The sequence below is a fragment of the Sinocyclocheilus grahami genome, unplaced genomic scaffold (assembly GCF_001515645.1).
Source record: "Sinocyclocheilus grahami isolate Dianchi unplaced genomic scaffold, SAMN03320097.WGS_v1.1 scaffold126.1, whole genome shotgun sequence".
NCBI classification, from domain to species: domain Eukaryota; kingdom Metazoa; phylum Chordata; class Actinopteri; order Cypriniformes; family Cyprinidae; genus Sinocyclocheilus; species Sinocyclocheilus grahami.
Window position 1 is genome coordinate 1,558,708 of NW_015505305.1, and position 14,429 is coordinate 1,573,136.

The window sequence follows — 14,429 nt, forward strand, 5'->3', positions numbered from 1 at the left end:
TAACGATACTGAGTGAATGCTCTCCACATATAGTATATGTTCATCAAGTACTTTCACTTTAAATGTGCTAAATCCCAGCCTTAACCCATTCAGAAGTACCAGTACTTACATAGAAACCTATAGATAGTAGCCAGAAAGAAATGCTCATTTTAAAGATAAACGTCAGACGTGCTTAAGAGGCTTTTGCATCTGAACTCTTCATTCATATATACAGTGGGTACGGAAAGTATTCAGACTCCCTTAAATTTTTCACTCTTTGTTATATTGGAGCCATTTGCTAAAATCATTTAAGTTAATTTTTTTTCCTCATTAATGTACACACAGCACCCCATATTGACAGAAAAACACAGAATTGTTGACATTTTTGCAGATTTATTAAAAAAGAAAAACTGAAATATCACATGGTCCTAAGTATTCAGACCCTTTGCTGTGACACTCATATATTTAACTCAGGTGCTGTCCATATATGACTGAGTCAATGTATAAGACCCACGCAATATATATATATATATATATATATATATATATATATATATATATATATTCACTCAAACGCCAATCAATTAGGAATCAAATCAACCAATCAAACCAAGAGAAGGTGCAAAATCTAATTTGGCCTTGCATGAAATCCTCCTCATGTTCTGACCATAAAGACTTTCTAAGTTCCCTCAAAGGTGTAAAAAGTCTACTTATTATGGAATCATTCTTTCTTTTCTTATAAATGTTTAGAAAAAAAAATCAGGTGTTTTATATCATATTGATCCAACTTGACTGAGCTCAAAATGCAACAAAGGCCAGCATAATAAGGTCATCTAGGGTCGGGTGTGCCACAGGGTTGCAGGGTTCTTTTCTCCAAACACGTATCTGCATTTTTTTTCTTGAAAGTGATAACGGTCAGTTTAAAGTCAAGCGCCGACTAATTTCTTCCTCTTGTCTAATTGCAGGCAAGAAAAAAAGGGAGTGGGTTCATGACAGAACAAGCAAACAAAAGAGGAAGCCAGACAGATTCCCATTGAACCTTATCCGACATTGTGCTTCTAAACTCACTCAGATTAAAGGAACAGGCCTCGGAGAGGGCTCATAAATTCAAAGCGTCCTCATGAGTTATAGCACCATGCTGTGAGATGCTGGATAACGGTAGTGCACATTCCTATAAGTGCCAAGCCATAAACGCTGTTTTTACTGCGCAGGTTATAGAGTCGGTCAGGTCGCAATATAAACTAACTTATTAGTTAAGTACACCTGCTCTTTCTTTTCTTTCTTCATGCGATTCCAAACTTGTATGACTTTCTTCTTGTTTTTCTTTTTCTTTTGTGCATACAATGAAAGTCAATGGGGTCCAAAGTTGTTTAGGACCCAATGACATTCATTGTATAGACAAAAACACCTGAAACATTCTTCAAGATATCTTCTTGGGTGCAACTTATTAGTTAAGTACACCTGCACTATATTCAATTTCTTAATGTTGTTCCAAACCTGTATGACGTCCTTCATAAAAAATGTTTTTGTCCAAATAAATGAAAGTCAATGGATTTCAAAGTTGTTTGAGGCCCCATTGATATTAGTTGCATTGACAGAAACAGTTCTTCAAAATATCTTCTTTTGTGTTCTGCTAAAGAAATAAAGTCATAGAGCTTTGGAACAACATGAAGGTGAGTAAACTATGACATTTTTGCGTGAACTATTAAGCAATACCAGTAAACTGTGTCAAACCTGCGGTCCCTCCTACAGTTAAACTTCTCAACACGTTGTGTAACTGAACTCAGTGATCTCAATGGCAGATCCGGTAGCCTTACTGCTAGACGGCAGCACAATTTGCTGATGGCCGTTTTGTGGTGTAAACAAGGATTAATGTGACAGGAAGTGAACCGGTGATATATTGTGACATGACATTCAACGGTCACTGCGTTGAGCTCTGTTTAGTTCGTTGGCTTAACGGCAACGCAAGGGATCGTTTTTGCAGAAATTCCACCCAAACTAAATATTAATCAAATAATATTTAATTTATATATTAATCAATTGATTCCAATCTAAATGTATTAAGGTTGATATTAATCATGTAATTTAAATATATTATACAGATATTACCATTTTTAATTGAACTAATACAATTAAAATCAAATTATATCAAGAGAAGAAAAAAAAACAATCACCAACAAGCACCACACAGTTTTGGAGTAATGAGTAACATCATGAATAAGAATTACACAAAAAAGTACAATGTGTTTAATGTGCAGAAATTCCACCCAAACAAAATATCTCAGAGGCCCATATGTAACGGAAATTACATCAGGACAGTGCAAGAAAAACTTTGAAGTGATACTGAATGCCGGTCAACAAGGGTGGAGATTTGCGTCATTTCCAAATGAACAAATACTTTAATGCACAAGATCCGCCATCCTGATGTGCCTCCTTTCAAACTGCGTCTTTAAAACCTATTGACCTGAACAGCAAAAAGCAAACTAGCAAATGCACCGCAACTGAAAGTTAATGTTGAATGTGAAAGCCATCTTGGCAGTAGCAAGTTGTGAAATACTGAAAACCGAACAGCTCCCTCCACATTCTTACCACATCCTGAAACTACGTCAGTCCAACACGGCACACAAAAACCTTATCGCATGAGTGAGATAAAAAAAAAAAATCCTCCTCGCCCTGTCTGCACCACCAAACACGGCTGATATGACCTCCAACAAATGCAACTCAAGCAAGCATGTCGGCCATCCAGCCACACACACACAATGATGTGCTATACCTTTGGCTCTCCACGCACAAACTAGATGCCAACAGTGTCAGCGAGAGCCCACAGATATGGCGGACACACTGGAGGACCGCAATGCTTCACATGCCGCTCGGGAACGGGCTGCTCTGCCTAAATGGCAAAAACATGCTGTCGAGCTGCTGATAAGTCATTGACGCAGTAAAGTAACGCAGCACATGAATAAGTGTGTAAATCACGAGCGCAGGCACAGACACACGGCAGGATAAAATTCAACTGCCTTAACCTGCTAGAAAGCACGTCATAATCTGGCATGTTATTGGGATTCTTGAAAACGCATGTTGCAATTTACTAAACACAATGTGAGTGACGTTTTTCATTCCCTTGTCTTTGGTTTTTGAAGTATGTTTGGGCATGTATGTGTAACATTGCTAAAAACATAGACTGTGACTGATATCGCAACACCCTTGTTTTTGGGAAGCCGTTTGTTACAAAAAGCATGTTTGAGAAAAACAAGTGTGGGAGAAGTTGAGAGGGGAAAAAGAGTGAAGAGAAGAATGACGATAGAGAGCGAGAGATCCTGGCCATCTGTGATGTTGGCTGCAACCCAAACCACTACCCCCAGAGTCCAGGCACATGCTTAACTACCTCCCTCTGCAATGGTAGCCTAACAAACACTGCAGCGAGGGGCACCTACACACACACAAGCATTGCAACAGTCACTTATGTTTTATGACTGCACGAACACAAAAATTCAGTGTTTACAAAAAGATAATTGCCCTGCCTCTACGAGCCTGCATATAACCATCTAAAATGATACTGCTCCAACTCTGAGGCACTGTTTGTGACATACAGCAATCTGTTGAATGCTGTGCTTTACAGCTGATGCACGGAGACGTTAAAACACTTTCTCTTATCGCCAACTGCGCAGAAACTCTTCTTAATTTTAGTAAAAACTATGGTTCAACGTGATTCTGTTTGAATGGCACGACATAGCAAACTGCTTTAAAACCATGAAAAACAAAAATGGAGTTGTATAGCTTTTAGTCTATGTCTGTTGGCTCTGAAGCTATTTATATGCTAATATTCTCATAAAAATTTAACATTAACTTCTAGCAGATATACATATTTAAAAAAAAAAAAATAATAATAATAATAATAATGTTATAATAATAATAATACTACTACTACTAATAATAATAATTATATCATATATATATATATAAATAAAAAACGTATACACTTCTGGCATTTTCAATTATACATTTTATTCATATATTTTAATGTATATTTTTTTCTGTATACAAATATATTTCCAATGCTAATATTAAAATGTATTATTTAATTTATCATCAGTTTTTATAATAATAATAACAAACATTCCTTTTTCTAATGATAATAATAATAATAATGTTAATATTATCATAGTAAATGGCATCAGTGATATTACAAATGTTAAAGGGGTCCTATTATGCTCTTTTACAAAGCCTTGATTTTGTTTTGGGGGTGTACTAGAACAGGCTCTCATACTATGTTGTTCGAAAAACACATTATTTTTCATATATTTTACATTACAACACCTCTCTCCTTAGTCTGGCATGAACGGCTCGAATAGTTCCTGTATCAAATGAAAGCCCGCCTTCTGAAATGTTGTGATTGGTTAGCTGGGCCAGTGTGTGCTGTGATTGGCAGCACTCGGCGTCTGGTCAGGAAATGTCATGCCCCTTACCATAGCCTCCTGCTGCGAGCTTCAGTGTAAATATTGCGTCAAAATCAAATCAATTTGAGCGTGATTTAAACCCCGATGATTGTAAGCGCTCTAAGTTCGTCTGCCTTGGGAAAGCTAGCATGTCTCCGACATAGTGATAACACTTGTTGCCTTCTCTAGTGCAGCTCAACCAGGTCTCGTCCCATTCGTCGATATTTGTGATATCACAAATCCCGGAAAATATGCGTTGTAGTCCAAACGAGTCGTTCATTGTAGTTTTTGAAAAGTGATTTCTGTTAAATAAAATATCTCTTTTTGAATTGGACTTTGAGCTTTGTAACTTTGCAGATCTTTTTTATGCTCAAACAGCAACATTACAGACTAACTAAAGTTGAAAAAGTGAAAAAGCATAATAGGACCACTTTAATATTATCATAGCAAATGCTATCATTGTATACACATTTAAAATATAATACATTAAATATATACTCCTAATTTATTTACATGATGCCATTTACTATTACTATAATATTAACATTTATTATTATTATTATTATTATAGCTATAGATTCACACACACACATAAGTGTATACGAATATTCCATTAACATAATATTAATATTCTATTATTATTAATTGCATAAAATGTATGCTGCTGCTGCTACTACTACTACTGATAGCAGTAGTAGTAGTAGTGACTACTGATGATAATAAATATTACACATATAAAATTTAATTATAACACTTTCAGAAGAGCAGAGCAAAAATATTGCTGACTCATCTTGCACTATGCATTACATCCAATCCAACACACCAAACTGACTAGAAATAGCAACTTGCACAGTTCATGAATGTGATGTTACTAAAGCCTACATTAACACAGGAAAGAACATTTGAGCTTGTCAAGCAATTTAACAAAGTCTAGAATAATTTAAACTGAATATACATATGACATGACTAGAAATGGTGACCTTAACTTGGTGGAAAGCTGGGCTACACGTACAAATCTAAGGCCAGGCTGATCTCATCTTTTTCATGGTAATATTGTTCTAAGTGGCTGCACTTCAAGCTGGGTCGGGAACAGGCTGGCGAATGTGATTAGTTTATTCGTCACTACAGAAATCCCGAATGCACACCCCTTCCATATGAAGGGAGCACAAAGGCCTGGACTTGTCAAGAGCGAGGGCCAAGAGCTGCTCTGGGTCTATCCCACATTCCACCCACAGATGAAATTCCAGCGAAAATTCAGGCAGAGTTTTGGTAGGTTTCAGAGCAAGCTCTCTGGGAGGCACTTAGTCAGGCATTGTGTTTTTAGAGAAGGCGGTTGTAGCTGCTGGGCTTTCATGCATGCAGCATAACAGACAGAGATAAGGGACAAATGCATTTTACACAAAGCTTGCCAAAGCAATGCCATTAAGAGAGGCAAATAGGTCTCAATGCATTCTGGGTCAAACACCCAATGGACCTCAAAATTGTATTAAAAACCAAGGGAAACAATTACTCCCCTGGCAGAACACCTGTTAGGATGGAGAGAGAGTCAGAAAATCTATGATACCATGCTAATGTGGTTACTGTTGTTCTTTATAACAATTCCAACCATTCAGCAACCACTAGTTTGACCAGAAAAGCAGTAGTCAAATACATTTGCATATGATTGACTTAAAAGACGCTGATAGCATCTGGAAGACTCTAAGACAATAAGGGGCAGTTGAGGCAATACACTGGACAGAAGGGTTATCTAATCTAACTCCCAATACAAGCGGTTGCTTGGTGACATGACCCTTATTATTGACTGACTACATCTTAAATTCTGGGCCTCTAAGCCCTACAGGGCTTCTTTCATTAGCTAAGCATGTTATCTCTCACTGTGTGAGCTTGCTGCAAGACTAGTAAATTTATCATGCACTTTATCAAGTACAGTGAGTGACAATCCTTTGACCTGGAGATATGGGTTCTCTCTCATTAAAGATTCAGTACAGGCCAATGATAGATTACAGTTCATCTTAAAAGCGTATGCTCCGCCTTTATACTCGATATCTAGCACACAAATGCATTATATTACTCAATGTGCAAACAAAAGTTTTTTTACTGCTTTATCACTATACATTTTAAAAAGCATGCAACACTTTATATCCGTTTCAACATGGTTGAAAGAGATGCAATGCTACTTAACCCTATAAAGCTTACTGTATCATATATGAATTTCTAAAGCCTCTAAATTATGAACATAATCAAAACTTTGCTGAAAAACCTGTTGCACACAATCTTAGCAAGTAAAAGACCTCTTAGCAAGTCCAAAAATATCCACCTTCAGGTCATGTTATTATGTATTTTTGTTGTGAAATCTTTAATGACTTTTGAGGTCAATTATAGCTTTTGTAATGTTGTTAGTAATATTTAAAGATGAACATTTACCGAACTTAAGCAACTTACAGTAGATTTACTTGATCATCCATGCATAATTTTTAGACAAATGTTAACATGTATTTATGAAATTTGATACAACAGGCTTTTGAGGAACGTTCATTTGCACCTCTTTCATTCATCATTGTATTGTATTGCATTATGTTTTGCCCCACAATAAAAACTACTGAGTTTTAATCATAAAACTAGTAAAAACTGATATTTATATGCATAATATGCAAGTAGTCTGATATACTGTTATAAAATTGTCATGTATTTACATTACAAGCCACCAAAATTCTATCTCTCTGTCCATATAAATAACATCTGCACCAAATTGCATAGTTTTGCTCAGTTTGGGTTTCTGAGGTATTTTTCTTTCACAAGTGTGAGCTCCATAGTGACTATGTTTACATGGACATCAGTAATCTAATTATTTACCTTATTCTAAATAAGCCAATATTATGATTATGGTGTTTACATGAGTGGATTTTAGAATATTCCTTCATGTTCTCTTTTTACATGTTATAGTACATAGTTCGATTAATGGCACACGTCATTACGCCCCCACGTGACGCCCTCCAACATCCCCTCCGGAATTTCACGTATAAACATTTGTCTCCTTGATGCTGCCATGTACAGTTTTGGGTGTTTCATTTTTAATTTTATGAAAGCTTCAAGTGCAGTTAATTATTTGTATGTGCATACAGACGATGGCGGTGTTGAAGCTCTTTTAATTTGCCGTCAAACGGTTGAACAATCACTGCCGTGTGTGTATCCTGTCGCAAAATGCTGCGAAAAGTCCTACTCGACGGTAATAATGTGATTAAGGTGTTTACATGTCTATTCTGCACTTCAGTAATGCGACTAAAATAGGAATACTCCACATGTCTTAACGATTTCTGTTTACTTCGAATATGACTTTAGCCGGAGTAAGGTAATCAAAAATCTCTGTTAACATGGTAGATTCTTAATCAGAGTATTGTCTTAATCGTATTAAAATCGGTGAATTGTTGTCCATGTAAACGTACTGACTGTCACTATATGAGCCTGATGCATCCAATGTGATACAACACATACACATATACAAAATTGTTAACAAAGGGTTAAATAAATGGTTTAATTAAAAAAAAAAGACCTTTACGACTATTATTTCACATGTCGGCTTTACAGGGTTAAAAGCACCAGATGAAACATTCAGCTGGTTAGAGCAGCAAAGAAACACCTCAAATGTCCCCAATGGACACCGAGTAACAAGTTGCAAGAGGGCTGTCCAAGAGAATCCCAACAAATTCAAACATCGTGCGTGCGTGTGTGTGTGTGTGTGTGTGTGTGTGTGTGTGTGTGAGAGAGAGAGAGGTGGAGAGTGACACATTTTCAGCCTGAAAAGACTGCCAGCATGTGGCCCAAAGGGACAACAAAACATATTTTGTGTTGCCAACACCGCAGTATGACAGCGACAACAGACAATTAGGGGAAATAACGCTGTCTCTTGTCAAACCCTGACACTTGGGGACTTTGAGTAAATAAATCAAGACCCCGAACAAGCACAAGAATAATTGAGTATGGACAGAAATCGAGCCTCGTCCTTGTGAGCTGCCTAACTAGTAGGGGTGAGAACCAAGAACCGGTTCAATTAATAAAAATACAGGAACTGGAAGATTTTCAAGAGGTTCGGTTGCGTTGAGGGTTCACGAATGTGTATTAAGTACACTGAATCTACATCACGAAACATACAGTAGCCTAATCCGATCGCCCAGAGAATGACTCTGATGATCCGGTTCTTTTTAGTGAATCAAAAGCACGTATGAATCAGTCTGAATGACTGCTGAATTAACCAGATTCGCTAATTACTTTCGCCATGTCCGACTCGAAAACAAGCAAGTTATGCTGCACTTATAGCACCTGAAACTTGTGGTTAGTGACAAGTTAGTATGATAACTAGACACATTATGATTTTTGTTGCGGTGTTCTATAAAACAAACAAATTAATGAAATGTGTTATCATTCATTTAAAAGTAATTTGATAATAGAGCAATGAAAGCACCATTAATTATATTTTCTTTCTTCGAATATTTCTTTAAAAGCACTAAATCTACATAGCAATCTATACTAGTAAATCGGAACCAGAACTGTTCGATTCATTCTGCAGTTCGCATTTCTGAGCATCACTTTGCGCATTCCGAACGTTCGAATAGTTAGATGCTCCGAACAGATTCGAATGAACGTTCGGAACGCGCGACTGATTCTCTAGGCAGGCAGCTCGCTAGGGTTTTGACACACAGCCAGAATGTTTTGTTCTTTACCTGTGACAGCTGCCTCGGGTCGGGGGCTCCGAATAAAGAGGAACTGGAGCTGAAACTAATGGCTCCCCTCCGGCTGAGAACATGTTTGGGAACCGGCCTGTCTAGAGGCAAAACCGGTAACTGATAACATAATGCCATTGAATAATATCAACGGATCAAAAATAATTCAAACCCGCCGGAAAAAAAAAAAAAGTAGTAAAACAATCAAAGGAATCAAAAGAAGGCGGAGAGGAGAACTTGCATGGAACTTGAGCGCTGTTTGCAACTCTCAGAAAGCACGGGAATCCCCTCTCCTTTAAATTGGAAATACAAAATATCAGTTTAAATGCTCAAGAGGCGAAGTGCTTCATTTTGTTTGGATCGATCTGGTTGTCGCGCACACCGCCGTCATTATTGATATGGTCCATATTTCCCCACGCGCGTGTCTCGTGCTCCATTTCACTCGATTTGTATTCATCAGGCTCGTTTTTTCTTCCTTTCTTCTCCCTTTTCTCATGCACAGATCACGGCCTGCGGGACGACGAGGCCTCTCCTCTATCTTTTTAGTATCTTTAGAAAAAAATGCTTCCTCATTTTTTAAACTCCGTCCAGTCGTGAATCATCATCATCGTGCAAATGGCTCCGCAGTCTTGTCTCCCAAATTAAAACAAAAGGCATGACCACTTCAAACCCCGATGGCGAGGAAAACAGAGAGATCCTGCGAATATCTAAATCAATGTACGTGAACTTGTATCCGTTTAACGACGGATTTCATTCAAGCTCTGCGCTGCATGAACATTTTTTTCTCAATGCAGACTCACTCAATGCAGCACTGTAGCCTATATTAACCAGAAGAAAGTGGCCTTGGTGGAATAAAAACACGCCCCGCGAACAAGCCGTGCGTGTGTTGGCACATGCTGTTCGGTCAGTTTCAAAAAGAAAACGCGAAACTTGAAATAAATTACGCTTATTACATACGACAGTCTCAGTTAGTCCTGAACATTGCAAGCTGTTTCCGAACATGCACCACCTGCGAAAGAGATGGGGTTGTACAGAAAGCGTTCGCAAACCGTCCTCGTCTCTTTGAGCCAATAGGCGTGCAGCAGTTTATGTAACGCCCGTTCCCATTGGACTACATCATGCAGCGAATTTGAGACGGCGAATCTCATTGGCGATGCTTTCAAGACTGATTTTTGCACTCGTTCACTGACTGTACGGACCTCAACAAGGGTATTCCACTACAACGGGGTTTGCCCTGCAGCCGGTCTGTCTACATCATTGCCAGTGATTACCTTTTCTCGGCATGAGTCATCCAGTTATTCGTGAGCAATGAGCCACTGTTAATTTCTCTTAATAATAAAACCCATGAGTGAACGTTTTTTTTTCTTTTTGAAAAAGAACATTTCACTAGTCATAGTTTTTTTCCTTTCTCATTTTAAGGACCCTGCTGAAAAACACATCTTCATCCATCTTAAGTAGCTTTCATAGCCTGATCAATGATTGCCCAGACCAACCTAAACCCCTTCTAAAACCATGCTGAGAGACCATCTAAGACCACCAGACCATCACATGCTGGATTAAGCTGATATTTTTTTTAGCAGGGTAAAGAAACCTGGCAATCAAATGGAATGGCTATATAATCCAGTGAACTAAATGTCATTTTCATGTTACTGTAGCATGTAATGGCGTGATTTACATTTACACATTTAGTTGATGCTTTTATACAAAGAGACTTACAAAAGAGGAACAGAAGCAATTTGTCAGAAAGCCAACAATATTTGTAATATAAAATGCCAGGCTTATTTGACATCTAGATTAATAAGCAAGCAGAGGAGAAATGCTCAAAAGAAAATATATTTTTATATTTTTTATATTACACATGAATTAATTTCTTTCTTCCAGATTTGCCTTTAGAGTGTTTGTTTGCTTCAGACATAAGCGTACCACAGAGAACGTTGTAAGTTTAAACAATAAGCATGTTGTCAGGCATTACCAGATAATTGTATAACAACACATAGTCATAATAGCAGTCTCATATCACACTGTGTGCTGAGGTACAATTTGCATGGTAACGCACTTCACAAAGTCATAATCATGAACTAAGGTTTATGGTCTGTTACAGTTTCAACAAAAAATATTAAGGTGAAAAAAATATACACTTATGTTTACTAACTGAAATTCATCCTCAAGGTAACTGTGTGAGCCAAAAAGTATAGACTCTTAAAAATAAAGGTTCTTTATTAGCATCTATGGTTCCATAAATAACCTTTAACAATACACTCTTAAAAATATAGGTTCCTAAAGGGAGTTTTCACATCAAGAACCATTTTTTGGGTTCACCAAAGAACTTTTCAGTGAACAGTTCTTAACAGAACCATTTATTTCTTAGTGCGAACAGCATTTTTATAATTGAAAGAACCTTTTTTCCACTATAAAGAACCATTTGTGCAATGGAAAGGTTCCGTGGATGTTAAAGGTTCTTCATGGAACCATCAATCCCAATAAATAACCTTTATTTTTAATAGTGTAGAACCTTTTTATTGCACAAAAGTGGAAAATATTCTTCAGGTTTTTAAAATGTTATTCAAACTAAGAAAAGAAGGGTTATTCTAAGAACTGTTCACTGAAAGGTTTATTGAGGAACCAAAATTCATCTATGGCATCACTGCGAAAACCCCTTTTGGAACCTTTTTTTTAAAAGTGTAGAGTCATTTTCTTCCTATTATCCTTTCTTTTGCAATTGCACAGCATTTACATAAGCAGACATTTAGCTAGAAGCAAAATAATCAAGTTTAACCCACTCTTTTGGGTCATTTAGGTTGACCCAAAATTTAGGTTGTAAAGCTTTGCAATGTTAGCAAATGTTTTAACTTCAGTTGCTGGAGACCAGGGGACAATAGTGAACAGTACCATGGCAACAGAGGCCATACGCCAGTAGTGCTCCGTCCCACCCCCTCCCCACTGCTCACAATACAATTCTGCACAACCAAACCCCACACCATGCAGTCCTAAATCGTTTCTAGGCATCCTGAATATATACTGCCAAATCACACAGATTACTAGAGTGCTTTACCCCAGTGTACACCAGAACTTCTTGGAAATATTATACAAAATCTTGACTCTTAATATATTACTGGTTGTAGTGTGACTTATACTTTTTGTTTAAACACTGGGACTAAACAGAGAAAGCAAACACAACACACTTAACAAGACAAGTCATCTGGAGTCATGCCTATATCTGCCTGTGTAGTTATTAACGGATTTGTTCATTCATTTACTTTTACAGTACTGCTTAATCAGTGTCAAGGACCGCTTCCCGTCCACAACCGGAGGCCCCGTGTGCTGCTCATTTGGGAGTCTCACATTTCCTGACTGAGGGGCGATCATTTCATTAATGGTTTGTTTCTGAGGCTTAGTTTGCCACAAATGCCGTTCCCCAGGCAGACGGGCTTTGCAGGAACAGCCTCCTGAGGAGACAATTATGAGGGGTGGCGAGCAGCACACCTGCTAATTCCCCTTGAGACTCCATGTATCCACTTGCAATGCGACCCTGTGCTATGCAGCAGTCATGAGGAAACTAAATACAAGGGGAGCTCTGGCATAATTGATACTGCTGGTTGACGTCAACTGGCCCACTGGTAACTTCCCTGTTGTTTTGACTGCTGCATGTGGTTTTGTAAAAAAAAAAAAAAAGATTTACTGTTACAGTTTAGTCTTTTTTCCCCATACAATTTCTATGCATAATTTAAACAGATGTAGAAATGTGAAATCTTTTTGCATTTGAGTGACATTTTAAAAATGACAAGTGAAAAGAGTGTAATAGATTAAAAAAACTATCTATACAAGTATGCAAGTTTTTCCATTAACTCCTGGTAGAATAAAATTTGTGCTCGGTTGCCATCTTGTGGTGATAGAAGATAAATGCTATTTTTTTTGGTTGTCGTTGTTGTTGTTTGTTTGTTTGTTTAAAATGACAAGTGAAAAGAGTGTAATAGATTTAAAAAAACTATCTATACAAGTATGCAAGTTTTTCCATTAACTCCTGGTAGAATAAAATTTGTGCTCGGTTGCCATCTTGTGGTGATTTTTTGGTTGTCGTTGTTGTTGTTTGTTTGTTTGTTTGTTTGGCTTTAGAACAAGAGTTTTCAAACTGGGGTCCAGAGAAAAGTCTAGACAAAAACGAAATTACTTATTTACTTATTTATTGAAAAATAATATAAATTATAATATATAATATAAATATATAAATAAATAAATAATACATCTAACATTACTACTGAGTAGGAAAAAAGTATATATTTTCCTAATTTATTTTACACAAATTTATGATATTTTTTACAGCATAAATTATTTAAATATGAAAATATATAGCTGCCTTTTAAAATTTGCACAAGGATGATGATATTTAGGGGTCCGCCGTGGCATCTAAAGATTGAAAACCCCAGTCTTAGAACATACTATATTTGTGAGAAAAAAAACAAACAAAAATGTGTGGATAAAATTATGTAGCTCAGAAAATAAATTATGTTTGACACCATCTTTGGTTTGGTCAGATTTTCATCATACAATTTACATTACTATAGTACCCCTTTAGAGTTACAAAATAATAAATGTTAAATTCTAACTTTAGTATAGAACAAGAGTTTTCAAACTGGGGTCCAGAGAAAAGTCTAGACAAAAACGAAATTACTTATTTACTTATTTATTGAAAAATAATATAAATTATAATATATAATATAAATATATAAATAAATAAATAATACATCTAACATTACTACTGAGTAGGAAAAAAGTATATATTTTCCTAATTTATTTTACACAAATTTATGATATTTTTTACAGCATAAATTATTTAAATATGAAAATATATAGCTGCCTTTTAAAATTTGCACAAGGATGATGATATTTAGGGGTCCGCCGTGGCATCTAAAGATTGAAAACCCCAGTCTTAGAACATACTATATTTGTGAGAAAAAAACAAAACAAATATGTGTGGATAAAATTATGTAGCTCAGAAAATAAATTATGTTTGACACCATCTTTGGTTTGGTCAGATTTTCATCATACAATTTACATTACTATAGTACCCCTTTAGAGTTACAAAATAATAAATGTTAAATCCTAACTTTAGTCATTTCATACTATGTTATTTAAGTAGCATTCTAGTTTAATGCATTGACTAGTGTTCACATAAAATGTGATAAAGCATTGTGGTAAAGTATTGTGATAATGAATATAAAGAATGGGATAAAATTTTGTTTTTTAGTAAACAAACTGTTCAGTTTGTTCACAAATATTTTTAAATAATCAATCTTTA

At 36.4% G+C, this 14,429-nt stretch overlaps 1 protein-coding gene across 6 annotated transcripts in view; it reads right to left on the minus strand.

Moving 5' to 3' along the window:
* The window catches only part of LOC107590212 (high affinity cAMP-specific 3',5'-cyclic phosphodiesterase 7A-like), a 35,518-nt gene extending 25,348 nt beyond the window's left edge, over nt 1–10,170 (minus strand). For all 6 annotated transcript variants that reach the window (XM_016278868.1, XM_016278866.1, XM_016278864.1 and 3 more), the window contains exon 1: nt 9,134–10,170. In XM_016278868.1, coding sequence (XP_016134354.1) covers nt 9,134–9,271 — 138 coding nt within the window. In that variant the 5' untranslated portion in view covers nt 9,272–10,170. The remainder of the gene's footprint in view (nt 1–9,133) is intronic.
* Nucleotides 10,171–14,429: the final 4,259 nt, after the last annotated feature.